The following is a 21,318-nucleotide window of genomic DNA, read 5'->3' as shown; positions in this document are numbered from 1 at the left end:
ATGAAGCACCTGTTCGCTCATCATTTTAATTTTAATTAGTGTGGTCAGTGCTTTTTCTGTTGAAGAACGGAGCCGGAAGAAGGCACGGCTAAGAGAGGCTAACACACGCTAACAACATTTAGCCTTTGATGAACATAAATCCATGCGGGAAATGCTGCAATCTGCAGCTTGGCGGCACGTATATATGTGGGAATAACATCAGCCTTTATTTTGTCGGGACACGACTGGAAACACGAATCCACGTGATTGTTTGAACGGTTTCTAAGGACTGAGCGATATTTCTGCTTTGAACAGCTCACACACCGCCCCAAAGCCGCCGAGTGAGCTGACGGTCCGAGCTCTGCCCGGACACACACCTTTACCGGAAGACCTGGTTCTCCTGAGTTCGGTAGCTCGTTCACCTAGAGCTGCGGGACGGATCGCAGTCCGAAGTCTCCCACACATAGCGCACACGTAACACAGCATCCTCCCTTCCCCTCAAACACAAAGCTGTATATGTGCGACTGCCCTGCTCAGAGACACGGTCACTCGGTCCACCGGTCCACTTGACTAATCAAGTGCAGGAGCGGATTACTTCTTTGATGAGTCAATAGTTGGGAAATAAAATAAATAAAGTAAATTAACGAATAATAATTACATAATAATGAAACATTTAAAAATTACCCCCTCCGACGATATCATCGTCCATCCCGATGGTTTACTGCAAACGTCGTAAACTGCCAATTTAAGGGACATCGCCAACACTCTAATAGAAATGTTTGAGAATTTAATAAACCATTTCAGGGAAGAAGGCTGTCCTCGTACAGTGGAGGGCGTTATCAACCCACCTCTAAATGATGCTCTTTGTATAATTCCTTGAAAAGAATGATTTACTGGTCTAGAAGCTTTGTTATTTTGAAGCATTGTTATTTTGGAATAATGAGTTGTTATTTTTATTTTTTTTAATGCTCTTGTCTTTATCTTTTTTCTCAGAATCACTATTTTCGGTACCGGGGCCAAGTGGCTGTCTGTGCTGCAGGAGAAAAACTTCAGACCCTGTGAGTTATCGTTACCCATGCAGTTTACACTATTGTCCAAAGACACACATATACACACATATACACACAAAATACAAGCAGATAGACATTAAATAGGACTCTTTAATACAAAGCGGCTTTGATTGTCGGTGCAGTTTCTCTGCTTAAATGAGCCCATCTGTGTTTTGATGCTGCGCTCTAATCACCATTACATGACATTGGTCCCATTTAGCACACTGCTTTATCTGAAGCTACTTACAAGTGAGGAACACTCTGAGGGACAACGTGGGGTTTAATGCCTCGGCCAAGGACATCTTGGCGTGTGAGGCGGAGAGTTAAGGATCGATTCAGCAGCCTTCCGATTGAAAGACGACCTCTCTGCCTTCTGAGCTGGAGCCGCCCCTAATAACCCAAACCATAAATCTTCATTCAAGTCGTCCGCTCTGTGTGTGTGTCTGCTTGTCTGCAGCTTTTCAGCTCATCCTTAGGGTTATTGATAGACAGGAAGGTTTAGAAATCATAGTCTGCCCCTCCTTACTGTGGTCTCTATACGTTACTAGGCTCCTATTAGGAAAAAGGGCAGTGTAACAAAAAGGTGTGTGTGTGCGTGGTTGTGTGTGTTTGCATAAAGCATGCCTGAACTGGGCCAGGGAGAATTGGGTGGATGTTCCATCTTCACTGGCTGCCCCAGTGGAGGGGCCCTTTTCCCTCTGCTGACATTTGGACTGGACACCTGGAGGCATGGTGGGTGGTAGCAGGGAGTGTGTGTGCACGTGTGTGTGTGCGTTCACACATATGTTGGGGTATTCATGGGGTGAGAGTCGGTTGCTGGAAGCTTTTTTGTTCTTGAAGTGCCACTGGTGTGTGTGTGTTAGAGATATGGGCTGCTAACTGAAACCCTGTGTGTGTATTTTGTGTGAACTTGCATCCGCTGTCACATCAGAGTACAAACCACAATAACACAACTGGTCGTGAGCCAGAAAACACAGCTGTTCATATGTGCGTGCCCGCGGTTTTTGTGCTTCAGTCAATTCTGTGGATTTTCTTTGATTCTGTACCAATGATGATAATTAATTACAGCTCTGATCCCACAACAGTGCATTGTATGGTTGTCTAAGAAAACATTTTTCTTGCTCTCAAATTGGACAAGAATTGCAGAATAAAATGAACAGAACTTTGTGATGTCCTCATTTAGAACAACCAGCCTGTTTTTTATACTTTTATCAAGATCTGAATACATGTTCAGTAGGTGTGGAACGGTTCATTTATATTTATATCATCATTTGTGGTTGACGATACGATTCAAAGTTCATTTTGGTTCATTTTAAACGATCCGATTCACTAAAATCGATCCAGGACATCTTTATCCAAAACTTCAACCAGTGTGGATGCTGAACAGTGCAGGTGAGGTTTTTCAGATTCCTTGGATTTCTTGCAAAATAATTAAGCGTAAATTAAACATGTGTCCAAACAAACAAGTAAAAAAGAATAAATGGCAAATCCATTCACATTCTAGTTTCCTAAAGTTCAGCCCACTGTTGTTTTTCCATATCCATGGAATCCAAAGGGAACATTCTAGCACACTGGATGGTCACATGACTTTGCTAAATTCAAAGTTTCCACACATTGGACTGGAATGATGGACTGGCCAGTTTTTGCTGACATCACATGTGTGTTGTCCGCTGTGATTGTACTTGGTTGTTTTACATGATAGGAAAATAAACCTACCATGTCTCAATCCAAATGGTATTTCCAACATTGATTACAATCAATTGACTTTGTTTTGAAACTCTCGATTCGATTAACAACTTGCCTCAGATTGATCTAATTATATCATAGGAATAGAAATCAATTAGTCAAATAATTGTCAATCATGCTCAGAGATGGATGAATCTAAATAAAAATATTAAATTCTATACAAACCTCTCTAGGTTTAGGCTAAAATATGATCAGAATTCACAATTGTATGTCATGCACTCCTGCAAAACAGATGATCACATTCTCCTTTTAATCCCATCACTGTTTGGTTTCTGAGGCTGCAAAAGGCAAAAGATTTGCTTTTATTCAGGATTTAGAATAAAATACATCTTAATAAAATTGAGTGCATCTCATGACAATTTGATTTGAAACTCCATGTGTAACATGGACTCTTCTGTAGTTTTTATTTTCAATTATTTTTGTGTCTCAGCGGAAACTCACAACCTTCAGACTCTACACACCATCCTGTCCACTGGATCTCCTCTCAAACCTCAGAGCTACGACTTCGTCTATCGCTGCATCAAGAACAACGTACTGCTGGGTTCCATCTCGGGTAAGCCCAACCACTTCTGCCGCTTTTATCTTCTATACACATTCTACGACTATCTTGCAGTAAACTGGATTCCGTCACACAAGAAGTACAGGAAAGTTTTGTTGGGTTACAGAACAGACAGAACAGTTAGATATTTCAAAATAAAACTATTGAAAGATGTGGTGAAATCTTTGCTCTAAAAATGAAATTGCCACAAATATGAGGCACTTCTGCAGTTTTGATGATAATATGGCTTCTGTGAGAAAACCAAGCAATTTGCTTTTTTCTGAAATGTTTCCTTTTTTCCCTTTGAAGGAACTACTAAATCATGTTTTCCTCTAAAAACTTGTCACCGTTGCTGAATCTGATCATTTTCTTTGTGTGCATTTATTTTAGTATTTTCGTCACTTCTGGATGCATGTGGATGAAACGTTGTTAGCCAGAAAAACTAATAGTTTTGGGCTGTAGTCTGAAAAAACCCACTAGTTCTGTGATTTGTCGGAGTTACGTTGAGCATCTCCTCATAGCTAAATGTTTAAATATTGAGAAGAAACTTGATGTTAATAAAAGTCCATGAAGTCCTCTTATCTAGATTCTCATCCAAAAAGTAAAAGTCCTTAAAAAAATCCTTAAAATCAAACTTTTTATTTATTTATTGCACTTGAAATGAAATTCAGATTTTTGCTTTGGATAAAGATCAGTTATTGGTTCCTAATAGCTCTGATCAGCAATTCAAAGCTTTAGAAAATCTAATGGTGCATTGATGCTTGTGAAAAGGTCAGAAAGAAATGGTTTCCATTCTTTGCCTTGACTGCTCTTGAAGCAGAAAATGAGAAGCTAAAGTCTGGGTAAAAAGAAGTAAAATCTCAGATGCAATGGACGAGAACCACCGTTTAGGAAGAAATTGAAGTTTTAGACCAGACAGAGATGAAATATCTGACTAAAGCTTTTGCTTCAGAGTAATATAAAGTTCAGGAAGTCATTTTTTTATATGCCAAAAAGTCATCACTGGAGATAAAGGTTTAGTTTGTGGCCTGAAATAACCTGAAACTTTCTTCACTTGGTGTGTTTCCATGAATTAAGGTACCTTATTCACCAAAAAAACGCACATTTATGGGTTTACAGGGACCCACTTACATCAGACAATCCCCAAAACACAGTTCATTTGGGGATCACCATCACTGCGTTATGTCCTCAAACAGGATTAGGGTAACCGTGCTGTGGCCAGCTTGCAGAGTTGGATGCACTCCGGTACTTTTGGTGACCACACCGGATCGAGTCCAGTGAACCCGCTCTCCGGCTTTCTGAGCCGGCCTCGCCTTGGTTCCCTCTTCCTAAAGTCAAAGCACAGACCAGAGCCAACACAGCAGGCGAAAGTGCTGAGTGAGAATGATTTTTGCCCGTTGAATTTCCCAGCAAAGTGGCAAAACGGTGGAGTGTCTGCCCTGAAACTGAGCGATCATGGGTTTAAACCCACAGTGAGTTAATACTAAAGGCTAAAAATGAAACCCAGTCCCTTCCTGCTTGGCAGTCAGCATTAAGGGTTCAATTGGGAGGTTAAACCACCTAATGGTTCCAGAGTGCAGCTTTGACTGTTTCATTGCTGCCCCAGGGAATGAGTCCAATGCAGAGAACAATTTATACACACTGGTGTGTGACAACTAATGGGACTTTAAATTTGCTCATGGGGAAAGCTAATTAGAAATCCAGGTTTTCAGGTTTGGGGGAAAATGGATGTAACCCATTCAGTGATGTTTCAGGAGGGTGCTGCTGTCTTAGAAAAAAAAGATGAGGGAATATTTTTGTTTAAGTTCCTGGTTCCTATGTATGTTTCCCTCTGGTTCTGTTGACCTGCTGTATCCCAGTGACCTGAGTGCTTCACGGCTTTATGAAGCAGCAGCACCTGCCCCACTCCCTTGTTTCTGCCCCTGAAGTCAAGCATTCACATCTAAAGGAGTGGTCCAAACCGGAGACGACCACCTCCGGGGGCGATGCTGGGCGTAACTTTACAGGCAGAGTGAGGACATTAGCTGATTCAAGCTCATTTCCAAATTATAAATATTTTTTTTAACGGCACGTCTCCAGGTTCTCTTGTGATGCAAAGTACAGCAACAAAGCATCTGTGACGTGGACATAAAGAGCTGACCGGATGAAAGAAATTTCCAGCAGTATAAATTATATATAACTGTACATTTTCCTCGCTGCACAAAGATGCACGAGAACAGACACACACGCCTTCTCAGCCTATTGTGGTGCTGACAGGCCAGGAGAATGCTATCTGTCTCTTTATGTGAGTTCTGAGACGGTTAACATTTAGCTCAGCCAGTGTGACTGACGTCTTATAGTCACACATACACATACACACACACACCGTGAGTAATAGCTTACAGCAACACACTCACACAGATGTACACAGCCCTTGCAAATGGCACCCTTAATGTGTGCAGCATGGGCACAACATTGACCAAGATGTCAGTCACAGGGCGGAAAAATAATAATAAATATGAGGTGGTGGCTGCAATCCATTTCCTTAAACGTCTTCCCCTTGCTGTCCGTCTTTTATGTGGTTTTCATTTATTCAGTGAATCTTTTAAAATGTCCCATTTTACTTAAACACCTGTATAGTTGACCTTTTATAGCAAATCAGTAAATATTTTAATACTCTTACTTATTTTTCTTAAACTGATTTTAAAACAGGGTGTTAATTTCATAAACCATTTAGGTGTTTTCTACCAAAAAAAAACACAGTTTAGTTGGGAAAACCTTTATTTTACCTGGCAGACACTCAGAGTTCTCGATTCTAAGAATGTCAGTTTGTCTTGGTCATGCATTTGTACTTGCTTTTGGTTAAATGGATGTTTTAACTAACAAATGGGAAAATAGTTTACAAATTAGTTATTGTTAAATAAAAAGTTGGTAGACATTTTGTTTCTTTAAGGTTAGATTGTTTAATAGAAAGATGGACAGCATACTAACCCGAAAAGGTTTTAGCTTGTCGGTATATTTTAAGTTGCTCTTTTTAGTGCTCGTTTGTTCTTTTGTTTCCAACTTTTATGATTTTTTGTTCATATTCCATGAAACAGGACACAAAAGCATTTACCAAAAATAGATGTCTATGGGGAAAAAAATAGCTTCAAACTCAAATAACCGAAGACTCTTCATGAATCCAACCAAATATTGACAGTTTTCGGTAAAATGTCACAGCTAAGAGATGATGCAATTTAAGTATTTGGTCCTGCAGAGTAAAATATTACTACTAACATAATCATTCCAAACATTTTTTTTCACAAAAGTGCATTAACTGGACGTCCAGCTTTTCTATGTGGGTCTATTTTAAGGATGTAGCCAGGCTCTTGGTGGTCCAGATCATCATGTTTACTGATGATCCTCTAATCTTTGGTGGTAGCCGATAAGTAACATAAAACAATTTCTTTAGAATTCAAAAAGAGATTTTGTGGCCCTGTGTGAAGAGCTGGTCTTGGCTCAGTCATTTTCCATCTTGTCGCCAAGGGCAACAGCAGGCTGCTACACTGCTGGCTGCCAACCGACCTAACCTTGACCCCTGAAGTGAACCCTCTGTTGGTGTGTTTGTGTGTATGTGTGAAGATTTATCACAACATATGTGTGACTGTGACCAGTGACTGGAGCTCACAGTGGCATATGGGATGGCCCTCTTTGCTGGTTTCACCGCGGGTTTGAATCCTGCTTGTTTTGTTAGTCCATACATGTTAATTTTGCCCTTCCATTTATTCAAACTTTGATCAAAATCTCCCTCAAAGATGATGCATCTTCCTGCCAGCAGGGATCTTGCAGCCATGCATTTCTTCACTTTTAACACATTCACTGCTGGATTTCCTCACCACCGTCTGACATCCCATATGTCACTTTTTAGCTTCCTCTGTGCCCATCTCTTGGTTATTTAAAGGGGCTTGCTTTACTAAACTTTGACCATTGGTTTCCAATCCAGCAATTCACCTACACATGCATGAATTTCCGTTGAAGGCTGGTTGATTTGTGGAACCTAAAAAAATGGTATACTTGAACAAAAATGTACGGAAAGTTTGGGATCCATGGGATGTTTTAGTTGAAGCTAGAACTGCAACATTTAATTTCCAGCCCTTCTTCTTCTTGGTCATCAACATCAATTCGGTCGCTTTTGTTTTAAAAGTAAAACCCATCTCTACCCAAAGCTGTTGCCTTTATGCTGAGAGTTATTGTGGCGTTTATCTGAAAAAAGGGATAAAAAGCTTTTCTTTTGGGAAAAAAGACTGAAGGGGTAAGATGGTGACTCATATGAAAGTGGCTCATATTGTAGTGGAATACTGACAGCTCAACGTAAAGAAAAAAGGCTTTTCTTCAAATGTCAACTGATGAGAAAATGTTTAAACTATTGAAATTACAAGATTTGTTGACATTTACAAATGGATTCATTAAGTGGTTGCGTCGTTTTGGGGAACAAAAAACAATTCTGTCTTTATAATAACAATTCAACGTATAACAAACATGTAATTTAAGATGCTTTTTTTTTTAAACAAACATCATCTTTAGGTATCTCAGTTTAAAAAACAAATCAGACAAAAGAGTGAACGAAAATAAATCATAAAATTGCTAACTGTACTTCATAACTTCCACAAAATGTTGACTGGTCTTGGACATGAAAAGGTTGGATGCAAATCCAAGAAATCCCCTATATAACTGCTTTAAAGCCTCTATATATTATATAAATAAATCAAACTAGGTAGTATAGAAACAGGAGTTCTTCTTCTGCTTAGAAGACTTGGTGCTGTTTGGGGAACAAGTTCAATGTGACAAGTTACCTTCTTGTTCATGCACACAGAGGAGTGGATGATGGAAGGCATCCCAAGAAAGCCGCGGTGTCTTTTAACCTAAAATACATCTGTGTTTGAAAAGGTACGTGTGTTTTTGGTGTGTGTGTAAGCCCACCTTTGGCGGTGGGTGAAACAATAAGATAATTGCTTATCTTCCCACTAAAAGTGTGTTTGTGTTTAATCAGAAAACAAAGTTAGCACTTCCTCCAGGGAGCCAATTAAAGCTCAATAAAGAACCTGGCAGACAGAAAAAAAAAGGGAGACCGTGTAGAGAATAGAAAGAAAGGAACGAGAGGAGGGAAGAGAGGTAGAAGGGCAGAGCGTAGTTGAGAGGAAGGAAACAAGATGGATGGATGTGGTCTGTGATTCAGAGGGGAGTGAAGCTAGGAGGTAGGCTGAACACTGGGAGGGAGATAAATAGAACGTGTCAGAATTAGTAGATGATGGGAGGCAGAAAGTCAAAATAGATGTGTGATTGCAGGCTTGGGAAGATGTTGCTAAGGAGTAAAATTCCTAAATAGGTCAATAAGGGTGGTGTAAAGTGCTGAGGCTGATTGCGTTAACAATGTCGGACCAGTAGCAGTGAGAGATGTCCTATGGTCGGGTTTTATGAAGACCTAGAGGAGTCTGTTGAGCAATAAAATGACAAAAGGATAATGGCTGAGACAAAAACAGCGAAAACACAATTTGATAGTTGAAAAATCAAGAGGTTTGATAGTTTAGGGAAGTTTAGTCAGCCGGGTATCTAACTAATTAACTAACTATATAGGTATTGTAGAATGCGTATGTGTTCATGCTGAAACCTGTGTGTCAGCGCCCTGCGTGTGTAGTAGTTGGTGTTTCTTTTTTTTTTTTTTTTTTTTTTTTTAACTTGTCCTGTCCAACAGCTAGGCAAACAGATGAGAGCTGAGGGCCTCTTGTGTTGGACATATTTTATTCTAACAAGAGGGGTTATTCATCTTCAGACAAACCAAAGGTATGTCTGAATAAACCCCTTTTGTAATTGAGGCCAAACTTTATTAATTTCAATCATGTTTGAAAATCTTTGGTGTTGGACCGGACGGAAAAGGAAAGAGGGGAACAAGAGAGAGGGACGTTAGAGAGAGGGGGGGGTAGGAGGGTGATAATAGGAGGGGAAGGGGGGTAAGACCATGAAGCAGCATAGAGCAGGCAGGTTTACTGGTTGTTTATCGTTACGGTACGGTTCAAATGTAGTACAAAAAGGGCGGGGCCTGTTCACACACACTCAAATATTATCAACACACCTGCTAGCCGCAGAAATGTCCACATGTCCACATGCACACAAAACAGATAGTGTTCACGAACGCATACTTATGCCTTTAAACCAACTAGTGTGAAATCTTTCATTCATTCGATCATGCAAACTATTAGTGCAAAGGTGAGCTAACACCTGTGCTCAGGTGAGTGTTTATGTTCTTCTAAAATGGATGGTGGAATGTGAAAAGAAGGAGGAGGAGCGCCCAGCCACCCCCACACCCATACCCCCGCCGCAGCAGCAGCGGCAGCCGGAATTCCCCCAGCGCCACACGGGAACAGGCAGGGAACAACCGCCCCCCGGGCGACCAAGACCGCCACCCAGGCCAGGGCCAGCAGGACCGCCGCGAGGCCCCCAGAGCCAGAGAGCAGGGAGGCGCAGAGGGAAAGAGAGCGCCGCCCCAGCCCAGCCAGGAAAGCAGCCCCCCGCCGCGCCGGAAGAGCCCAACGCAGGGCCCCACCGGAGAGGGACGCTCACAGCCCCAGACGAGCACCCCACCACCACCCAGGAGTTCCGGGCATCCCCCCGCCCCGACCCCAGGTACGAGCCAGGACCCCCCAAGGGAGACCCGCTCCGCACTCCAGGCAGCCACCCACCCGGCCCACGGTTGGTCCAGGTAGGAGCAAGGCAGGGGCCCGCCGCCCCCGCCCAGGAGGGGGGAACCCCGGGGAAAAAAGGGCGGCCCATAAGGGATGTTATAAATATGGCCCGACCAGGCTCGGCCATGTTGGAAGTTTGGCGGGGCCCAGCGCCCAGGGGCAAGGACCAGGACCCACCCCCCAGGGACACGAACACCCCCGGCTCAGGTGTAATATGAACCCCCCCACCGTGCGGAGAGAGCACCGCCGGGCCCAGGGAGCCGGCACCCAAGGGACACGGCCGCCATCGCCAAGGGGCCCACACCCCCCACCAGGGACGGGGTAGGGGACAGATGGACCCAGGTCCCACCTTCCTTGTAAAATGTGTGTGCGTGTATGGGTGTTTGAGAGGGTGTTTGTGTGCATGTGTGTGTGTTTATGTTTGAATGTATATATTGAAGGGGGAGGGGTGTGTGTACTAAGGGGGGTGCAGTTAAAATTGGCGAGTAGGGCACTAAGGGGACATCTCCTGATTACTCACAGTGATGTCCCCTCACCCTCCACACCAAGGGGCCCTAAATGTCTAAGGTGCGGTTAAAATTGGCGGGTAGGGTGCCAGGAGGACATCTGCTGCTTGCTGGCAGTGATGTCCAAGCACCCCCCCTACCAAGGACCCTACGTGTCTAAGGTGCAAATAAAACCGAAAGAGGGGGGGCCCACTCCATACGGCAACCATAGGAGGGGGGCCACTCCCAAGTAGCCCCCCCCCAAGGCGCATCGCAGGCTAAACCCCCCACCCCCTCACCCTAATATGAGGTTATATAAGGAAGGGGGTAAGTTGGGGACAGCTGGTAGACTGTCCCCCGGTGGTCAAACAGCCGTCCCCCAGCCCACCCCCAGCAAAGGGGCCAGGGCCACCCAGCCCAGGGGCCCACCCCCGGAGGCGCCGACACCCCAGGCCCGGCACCACCCACCCCACACAGAGAGAGAGGAGCCAGAAAGCGTCGCCCCCCCCCGGAGCAAGCCCAGGCCCCCACCCCCAGACGCCGGCCCTAGAAGAGCTCTGGTCAGGCCTCGACGGGACCGAGGAGGCCAACCGGCCGAGGCAACCACTGATTGCCTCAGCGGAGACCCCGACCCGCTAGCCCCCCCGACCCGTACTAATAATGGGCCCCCCCTCCCCCCCAGTACGCCCCCCCACAGGACAGGGCCGACAAGCCCCCCACCCCACCCCACCCCAGACCCCGCAGCCGAAGCGGGTGACACCCAGAGCGACCGGGGGCCCCGAGAGGGTTGTCCCGTCCCGTCCCAGAGCCAGGGAAGGGCCGATCCCAGCCCCAGGTGCAGATGGGCAGCCCATCCGGCGCCGCTGGGCCCCCCCCACCCGAGCAGGGCCCCCCGCCAACCCCCCCCAGCACAGGCAAAGGGACCACCCCCCCAAGCCAAGCCAGACCACCACCCCACCCCCCCACCACGCACCCCCACACCCAAGCCCAGAGGACCACGCAGCGCCCCAGCCCGCCCCACCCAGGCACCGGACCCGACCCCCCGACCAACGGAGCCCCCCACCGCCCCCGCCAGGCACCGGAAGCCCCGACCCCCACCCCAAACCACGGCAGAAGGGCAAGGAGCAGCGACGACCAGGCCCTCCACCCCCTAAGTCATGGAGTCAACCACAGGAGACCAGAGAGACTGAATTCTTTCAAAGTTACTTGAGCTTTGGGCTGACATTTTTTCCAAGCTGATATGATCAAACAGCAGATTTCTGTGTTGACTTATGTTTATATTTTTCTTGTTTTTCCAATTTATTAAAATAGTTTTTTTGGCAATACAAAGAGTTATGAAAATGATAGATGCTAATCCTTCTTCTATATCGATGGCACTCATGTCACCAAGCACACAAAGTGACGGTGAGGCAGTGATTGAAACCTTAAGCCAGACTGATAAATCGGCACATACCTGCTGCCAGAGAGCCCTGACAGGAGTGCAGAACCACAGTGCGTGCATGTAGCTGTCGGGTAGATTATTATCACAGTGCTCGCAAATGTCTGAGTTACTGAGACCCATCTTGAACATCCTCTGTCCAGTGTAGTAAATTCTGTGAAGAGTTTTGAGATGGATTAGCTGCAGATTTGGACTTTTTGTCAGTTTAAAGGTGTTTAGACAAAGTTCTGACCAGAAGCTTTCATCTGTGCTGATGCTCAAATCTGCATCCCATTTTTTTGTTGGAAGGGCAATATTGTTATCTAAATTACATAAAAGTTTGTATATTTTGGAGAGAGTTCTATTCATTGAAAAATTAATCAGAGTGGTAACTACATCTGGTAGCTTTAAATCGTCGTCTTTAATTTTATACTTTTTAGTAATACTTGATTTAAGTTGCTGATATTCCAAGAAGTTATTTATTCCATGTTTGTCTTGAAGTTCCTGGGGGGTTATGAATCTTCTATCAATAATTACGTGCTCTAGTTGTTTTATGCCCCCTGCTTGCCAAGCTGGGAAGTGAATCATTTTTTTGTTAATAAGGATGTCCGGGTTGTTCCAGATGGGTGTCATTTTGCACGGTTGAATTGATGATTTTGATATTTTGAGAAATTCCCACCAGGCTGTTAAGGTGGCATTTATATTAATGCTTTTGAAACAATCCTGTTTTTTAACTGTTTGGCTAATAAATGGTAGCTGTGACAGGTTGATCTTTCCACATAACAGTAGTAGTAGTTGGTGTTTCAAAGTGAAGGAGAACAGTAATAAAAGAACGTTTCCCCCAGAAGAACGGTGATTGATTCCTTATTATTTTACTTTATTACTTCATTATTTATATTATTAACCCGCTCTAGAGTAGAGCTGTGACGGTGTGGGATTTTTGATCACTGCTGTGATGAAGCTGCAGGAGCCGAACACAAAATCCCCAAATGAATACAATTAATAATTACAGCGCTCTATTCTTTATTAACAAATAACCGTATGTGTGGGATTTTTGACCACGGCAGTGATGAGTGAGGACTGACCTGATTACATAAAAAGCCACCTGGTGGTTACCAGGTGTACTGCCCTGGCTACAGTTTCATTTAGTTTTTAAATCGCTTCAATCTGGAAATCTTTGTTCACTCTGAACACAAAAGGTCCTTAGTCTCATTTTCCTTGCTCAAGGTACAACGTTTTCAAAAAAATCTATAAAAAAAAAAGACTAAGAAGAGAGGAGAAAACTTTAAAGAGTTTAAAAAAAGTTTTAAAAAATAATTTAAATAGGATTTTAAAAATACAGTAAAGAAAATGTAAATTCATAAGTTGTTTGAAACTTGATTCATCAATTAATTTATCATTCTTTGTAACTCCTGATCTTACATGTGTTTACCACTAACGCAAATGTATGTTGTGTTTATGTTCTGTGCATTGTAGGTTTTGAGTAACACAAAAAAAGTGTTAAAAGTTGCGCTTAAGCGCAAATAAGCCTTAGCTTACCAGTCAGTGAAACAATTAACATGAATTACCTAAAAATGATCAAAATAAAATTACTTCTTCTTGGTGGACTATAGAAGCTTTTCTTTTAGTTGCTTTGCTTAAAGCAGTTTCTATGTGCAGTTCGCTCCATTGCTGCCACTGCAAGACAAAAAAAAAAGAGATTAGTTGTCTGGGGTGAACAAAATATAAAAACTGAAATGTTTGTGTACGGTGATGGCCAAAAAAAATCCTGCTCATGATTCTGACCAGACTTTTAAACCATCAAACTGTGACCACAGCAAGGCTCCCCGACTGTGAGTGCAAGAGCAGCACTCGTCCCAGATAGGTCTGCTTCCAAAGCCAGCTCAGTGCAATGAAAGGCAGAAACAAAACAAAAAAACCTGTTTGGTGTTGCCTACAATCCATCCTCACAAGCCACGGGGCTTCTGGGAAAAATCCTAATTTAGAACCTTTACATGTCACATTGGATCTTTGTGTGTAAAAGAATCAGAGGAAAAAAGCATTTAAAGAAAAGAGCATCATCCCCACTGTGAAACATGGAGCAGGACTGGTTTTCTGTTGGGACTCTGCTGTTTCTGCTACGGGGAGCCTTTATTTTAAGCTCAGTTTTGATGAAGCTGGAATGCAGAGGGTTTTCATCAAATGTCCTTTTCTAACCTTTCAAAATACAAGAAAAAAAATGCTGAAAAAACACTAAACAACTGGCATCCTGGCTATGTTGTTTCGTACAGAAAACTCCAAAATCATATATAAAATGTATAAAGTACTTTAACTGAACCTTACTTGATACTTTCATCAATTACTTCTTCACTCTTGCTTGCTTGTCGATGAAATCCAATCATGGCATCTGGACTTAAAATCTTTTATTTTTGAGATGTTCCATCACTCTTCCATCAGTCTTCTTGAGCAAATACCTGGATGACTGTATTTTACTTAAACCAGCATTAATAGGAATTTAGGCAATCGAAACAATATTGAATGGTTTCAGATTGGAATTGGTTGATTAAAATACTGCTGAAGGGATCCTGTGCGTTCATGAGTACAACTTTTGACCACACTACCCAAACTGCGGGTCAAGTGTGGCCCTGAAACTGGCCTTTGCACATTTCACTGATGTATATCTCTGCTTTCCTTTGTGCTTTTTCTCCAGGTGGCACCGACATCGTGTCATGTTTCATGGGTCAGAACCCAACGGTTCCAGTGTACCGAGGGGAGATCCAAACCAGAAATCTCGGCATGGCTGTAGAAGCATGGAGTCCTGATGGTGAGACTCTGACTATTTCTAAGGATTTTAATGTCCTTTTTTTCCTAGTAGTCAAAACGCAGGACGTTTACAGTTTTAACTGGTTTAACTGGAGACAGTTGATTTCAGATGCATTTTTAGTTTTTCTTCATTTCCAGCTGGAGGAGAACAGGCAGATTTGACAGTTTGAGCGATGAGATGAATTGAAAGTATTCATTGTATTGACTTCAAGGCTTGAAATCAATCAATCAAAGTTGGACTGGGCCTTAATGAGTTAATCAAATCTTAACACACTGCTGATTAACAACAATTATGTTACTTTTGTGCACTTGTGTTTATTTGATTCAAAAGACTTTGAATTATTCTGAGGCGCAGTGTTGTAGCGATGTGCTGTTCGTAAAAGAAATGACTATAAAAGCTGAAGCTTTGTGGTGAGCAAAAAAGGTGAGTCAGGGAGACACGAATTATCAGCCACTTATAAGTCTGCTCTGTTAAAAAATCCTTATAGAGTTAGCAACACTATTTACCTGTCAATTAGCCAATCACATGCAAGAACATGAAAGATTAGAGATTAGAATTGAAAGACGGATGGAGGCAGGCGCTCCAAAGACAGAGTTAAGTGGTGCGGTCCACAGACGGAGAGTCAGATTTGCAGGGAGAATGTAGATTCCAGTCTACTAGAAAGTGCTAGACTTTTCTTTCCAAAGGAAAAAAAAAGGCAAGCAATATTGGAGATATTCAGCCGTAAAGTTCTGAGCCAGATGTCGGCTCAAACGAGGAAGTACTTGGATCTAGTTGTCTGCTAGTGGATGCATCAGAATGAAGTGGATTAGTTGAGCTTGTGGCTTACCTTAGCAGCTTCTACATCACAGCCACGAGCTTTTTCCAACGAAATGTTTTCATCTGCTCCTGATTCACAACGATTTGAGTAAATGCGGGAACCTCCCAAATGGATAAATAAAGTTGTCTGTCTGTCTAAAGAAATAATCAAATCAAATCAAATCAGATCAAAGTTTATTTGTATAGCACTTTTCCAACACAAAGTACTCAAAGTGCTTTACATGATGAAATTTAAAAACAAAGGACAAAACAAAAAAATATGTAATTAAAAAACTGGCACAATACCACCCCCCACCCCCCACCCCCCACACACACACACACACATGTACTCACTCGCTGTGATAAAATGACAAAAAGATGCAATGTAGAAACCTGGCTTTGTACTGAGGTTGGGGAAATGATGTTTTGGGGACATGTCCACATCAGTGACACCCCACTCAGGTTTACAGAGTCCACTACCACAGGACCCCCCAGATCCAGACAAAGAGCCGGACCTGAGAGATCCCATTGCAGCGACCCCGCTCACTGGGAAGGGTCCATCACCGATGTGGAGGATCCCTTGGAAATACTCAGAAATGCAAAGTTAATCTTGTTTGTTTTTTATAAATGGCCTCCATCATCAGAAAGGTGCCACAAAAACACGTTAAAAACACCATTTTCATTGGAGTGGGACATCAAAGAAGACTTTTGAACATAAATGCACCAAGTAATTTATCATCTAACTTTTTAATTTAGAGAATTTCCATGTAAAGAAAATCCAACTGTAATTGTGTTTTTATTTTATTTTATTGTGGTGAATCTGTTTTTCTCTAACATGGACTCTTACCACTGAACAGGCCTGTTTATGCTGTTCCCTGACACAGGAAAACCACATTTCTAGTTATAAATTGAACAAGAATGGTTATTAAATGTTATCATATTGTTGCTCAGAAAATAGCTGTTGGATACTGAAGCAAAAAATAAAGTTCTACGAAACTTCTTTACAACCTAAAATGTTTCTTATACTTTATCAAATTTTGGAGCCAGCAGTAGAATGAATGACAGAAAACTTACATTTAATTGCGATTAAAAATTGTAATCTACTTAGAAATGTCTGGAATTTAATCAACCGTCCCTGTATCATCGGGTTGTTCTTTTAAATCAACAAGGTTTGTTGTTCTCTGTATTTTCCCCATTTATTTTAGCCCTGCAGTCTGCACCGCCATATCTCTGCCACCTGAAAGAAACTTAGACTGGGGGGTGTTATTTAACGGCAATTTTGTAGGAAGATCCTTGGATTATTTCAGTCGGTCCTGAAGCCAGAGGGAGAATGTTCAGGTGGCGCAAAACCGCACGCCCAAAGTCCATCAGGCTTTTCCGGAATTGTGTTTGTGTCTGCTGCACTCTGATAAATGTGTGTCATGGTACACAGAGGAAACTTGAACCTGAAAATTCTGTGTGTGTTTGGGCTTTCACAGGTAAGCCGGTGTGGGGGGAGAGCGGGGAGCTCGTCTGCTTGAAGCCAATCCCCTGCCAGCCGACACACTTCTGGAATGATGAGAATGGAAGCAAATATCATAAAGCTTACTTTTCTTCATTTCCAGGTAAACACAGCATATTTGCAGAGAAATGTAACATAAAATAAATGCACCTAAAACCACTCCTTAATTTATAACAATAATTGATGAGAATGAGAATTGGTTGTTTTTCTCATTTTCCCTGTTTTATTTGTACTTTTTTGCTGAATTGTTATTGCAGGAATAAAATTCAGTTTTGAATCTCTTTCTTTGTGTTCTTTAGGCGTGTGGGCGCATGGAGACTACTGTAAAGTCAACCCAAAGACGGGGGGCATTGTCATGCAGGGCAGAAGGTCAGCTTTTGGGTTTTCTTTTTCTAACAATTTAAACACGGTTAGTACCGGGTAATTGTCAAAACAAATAAAGTTCACATTTGTGTGTTGGGTCGTTTCTCAAGACGTTTTGAACTCAGGGTTTAGGCCATTGACTGTATGTGACGTTTGGGCGTCACCTTTAGAAAATGGTTTACTTCCGGCTCCAACAAAATGAATTCAGAGCCAGACGTCGTCAGTAAGATTGCTCGGAGTCAACTTTTCCATGCCAACCCCTCTCACCAGCCGGGAGTGAGCTTGTTGGAAGGCCACACCCCTACCACTTGAAAGTGGGCTTGGGAGAGTCACTTCTCACATACAGTCTTTCACGTGTTAGGACACCTGCAACCACAGGGGGCGCCAAATTCCTGTCAGTAGACACAGCTGAAGACACTTTGGCTCTCAGAAAAAAGTCAAAACAGCTGCTGGAGCTTCATTAAACACACTTGTAAAATTGTTACTATTAATTATAATAATAATAATTATATACTATTTTTATTATTATATGTTATCTTTATTTTTTTGTACATTATTAAACTAGAAATAAACATGAACGCATGACAGACTATAGACACCTCCTCTCGTTCCCTAAAACAGCCATTATGAGGGCAAAGACTAAAACGGAAAACGAAAATGGTTTTAACTGATGGAAAAGTGTTTCTTAGTGAAATAAAACATATTTAGTTCTAATTCAATGAGGTTACAACACAGTGGTCAAAAACTGTAGGTGGCTTCAACGTTACCAGTAGTAGATATATAGATGTTCCACCTTAAATACCCAAAAAAGAGAGGATAAAGAGAGTAAAGGATAAAAAAACTGAATGTCTCTTTAAAAAAAAAAAGTCCACAAAGAGGCCGAAATTTTTGTTTTTTTTGTTGAGGAAGTACAGAAAGAAATGATTAATGATCTGACATTTTGGAAAGTAAAATAATTCAATTTTATTTTTAACTTGGCATTTGTCCCCTATGTAATTTACAGGACCTAAAAGAAATCCTCATAACTGCAGATATAGTCTGGTGCTGAAAGAGATAGTTTTATGTCAAATGTAGAAGGTGAAGAGGTGTTCCATCAAACAGGGAACTGAACTGAAGCGTGATACCAGCAGCTGTGAAGAAAAAGAAAGGGGAAGCTGGAATTTGAATTCTTGAATCTTTGTGCCTCAGTGATGGAACACTAAACCCCAACGGAGTCCGCTTTGGAAGCTCTGAGATCTACAACATTGGTGAGTAGAAAAGGTTGCAGGTGTGACGGGACGCGGATGTGATGCAGGAAAAATGATTTTCTCCTTTTTTTTTATTGTCCAGGAAAACGTTTTAACGCTTTTCCCTTTTTCTTCTTCTCTCCTTTTGCAATCCTTCTTTGATCCTCCCTTTCGTCCCTGCAGTGGAGGCCTTTGAGGAGGTGTCAGACAGCCTGTGTGTCCCTCAGTACAACTCTGACGGAGAGGAGCGAGTCATTTTGTTCCTAAAGATGGCACCCGGAAAGTCCTTTTCTCCGGAGCTGGTGACGAAGATTAAAGGAGCCATTAGGAAAGCGCTGTCTGCGCGTCACATCCCCGGCCTGCTGCTGGAGACCAAAGACATTCCTGTAAGAGAAACATCAGCCAGAGGTGAGGGGCACTCTGGCTTGACTGATGGCTTTTCCGTTTGTCCCTCTGCAGTACACCATCAGTGGGAAGAAGGTGGAGGTGGCCGTCAAACAGATCATCGCTGGTCGTGAGGTGGCACAGAGAGGAGCCTTCTCCAACCCAGACTCCCTGGATTTTTACAAGGACATTCCTGAGCTGAGAGACTTTTAGGCTTTGCGGGAAACATCTCCAGGGTGGACAGACGGGAGCAAAGTGCAGTTACTGCCGTATTCTGAGCTTTATACAGACTCGTTCATTAATATATTAACAGTTATATATTTGCAAGTGTTTCTGTAGGGAGAGGACTTTGGAGAAATGAAATTCAGATGCTGCTGCCAGCGAGTTGATGTTGAGATGAATGAGGCTTTCAGTGTCAACGTGCACGGCTGTACCGCTGTTCATGCAGTGCAAGAGGAAAAATGTGTGTTTTATGTGCTTAAACAGTTTAGGTTTGCTTCAATGTAGAACTTGCACCAAAACTTGAGAGCTTATCTACTGAGGTAATTTATTGATCTTTTATTGTATGAGTCGGTCAAACTACCTGCATTTAAAGACTTTTCTTCCCATGTTTTTAGGCAAAAATGTTGCTTAATGCTGATTCAAAGGCTCATTTCGGTTGAAGATTTCATCTGAGACACTAAATTGATGTGCATCATACAGCTGCTGTATAACTTCATGTCAAAAACGACGTCCATGTCCCAGAACTGTTTGGAAAAGTCATTTATTGATACACACTGTTTCTACTTTTACATACAAAAAAAACTGTATTTATTGAAAATTTCTGTATCAGTCATAAAACCCAAAGGATAATAGTTTTAAACAGATTAGTTGCAGCATTTTGTGTGCTTGAACTAAACTTGTACTTAGTTTGAAAAGCGACGATAGCGACTAAACTGTGTTTTTCTAAAACCAGACGGGCATCCAGTGTTTCTGTTCCAATTCAGGAAGCATTTTATTTGACTTGCAGGGAACATTTTCGTACTTTTTTGTGTTTACCGATTGTTAAAAAAAGTTCATCTTTAATGTTGTACTGGCTTCTCATAATATTAATATTATTTTTTTTATCAGGGCAATGTGTTGTTGGGAACATAAAGCATCAGGTCAAAAATCAATAAAAATAATATTTGTAACAAACGGATGATGACTAATTTTGATTTGAAATAATATTATCCCAACAAAGTTCCTGTTTTTTTTTTTTTTTGCAATCGCTACATTTAGGTTGCCTCCATTCAAATATTCAAATCAAAATGACCTTCATTTTCATGTAGGAACTTCCATTGGTGGAATCAGTGAAATCAATACAGCACACTCATTCAATAAAATCTACACTCAGCAACCACTTCATCAGGTCCACTTGTTTTTTTCTCCTTTATGCCTTCAGAACTGCCTTAGTCCTTGGTATAGATTCAACACGGCACTGAAAACTTACCACAGAGTTTGGTTTGGTTTGGTGTGAACCTGCAGTAGGTTAAGCTTTCCTACGGCTCTTCATGACCAGAGATTTTAATTGTTATGAAGCATGGAATTACTTTGTGTTTTGCAACAGGACAGATAATGGATGATCTCCAGGTGGACATCATCTACTACTATAAAAGTAGTAGAATATTGGCAGGAAAAACTGTTTTCTAGCATATTTGTCTCCTTACAGCACAAAACAACTTCTTCTTATTTATTTTAATGTTATAAAACTGTTAGATCCCGGCGACAGAAACCTGTGGAGTCTTTTCACAGATCATTTTTCGCAGTAACCCAATGAGGACGACTCGTGCTGTCACCGTTCCTTGGCTCTAAACTTGCTTTTGAACTTCTGGCCTCAGTTTTGCGCAGAAGCACTTGTGTTAGAATTTTTTTTTTTTCTTTTGGTCACAGACCTGCTTACTGGTGGAAAACTTTTAACTGCCAGATAAACTGAAGCCACTTTGAGAGCAAACAGTTGTGTTCCAAAACCGGAGCTTTTAAGGCCGGTTGGAGATTTGCCGTGTGCTCCCACATTGTTTTCCAAAGATAAACTGGAAGAATTGTTATCCTCTGTGCACACCAAGCACAAAAAAACCCCTCTATTTCTTTGTTTTTTTTTCTAAAAGTTGACATTTCCGCTTTTAATTCGGAGCTTAAGTCAACAGAAAATGACAGACAGATGGTTGGTAAAACGGAAAAACAGTTTGCGTTTGCAATTAAGTGATGCTCTGGGTGTGCGTATAAGATGACTGAAGGCCAATCACTTTGACAGATGGCTGCTATAGGAAGTTTAAAAGATCCCTGCAACCTTTACACAATCGGTGTGAAAGC

At 42.2% G+C, this 21,318-nt stretch overlaps 1 protein-coding gene across 2 annotated transcripts in view; it reads left to right on the top strand.

Moving 5' to 3' along the window:
• Nucleotides 1-20,163, top strand: part of aacs (acetoacetyl-CoA synthetase) — a 42,109-nt gene extending 21,946 nt beyond the window's left edge. For both annotated transcript variants that reach the window (XM_004072081.5, XM_078952336.1), the window contains 8 exons: nucleotides 973-1,037; nucleotides 3,205-3,327; nucleotides 14,602-14,715; nucleotides 16,992-17,117; nucleotides 17,314-17,383; nucleotides 18,566-18,624; nucleotides 18,787-18,989; nucleotides 19,063-20,163. In XM_004072081.5, the coding sequence (XP_004072129.1) occupies nucleotides 973-1,037; nucleotides 3,205-3,327; nucleotides 14,602-14,715; nucleotides 16,992-17,117; nucleotides 17,314-17,383; nucleotides 18,566-18,624; nucleotides 18,787-18,989; nucleotides 19,063-19,200 (898 nt within the window). In that variant the 3' untranslated portion in view covers nucleotides 19,201-20,163. The remainder of the gene's footprint in view (nucleotides 1-972; nucleotides 1,038-3,204; nucleotides 3,328-14,601; nucleotides 14,716-16,991; nucleotides 17,118-17,313; nucleotides 17,384-18,565; nucleotides 18,625-18,786; nucleotides 18,990-19,062) is intronic.
• The last annotated feature ends 1,155 nt before the right edge of the window (nucleotides 20,164-21,318 follow it).

This window comes from Oryzias latipes, chromosome 9, assembly GCF_053564925.1.
Source record: "Oryzias latipes strain Hd-rR chromosome 9, Olatipes_Hd-rR_3.1".
Taxonomy (NCBI): Eukaryota; Metazoa; Chordata; class Actinopteri; order Beloniformes; family Adrianichthyidae; genus Oryzias; species Oryzias latipes.
Note: the sequence above shows the minus strand (reverse complement) of the source record. Positions and strands in the feature narration are given on the sequence as shown.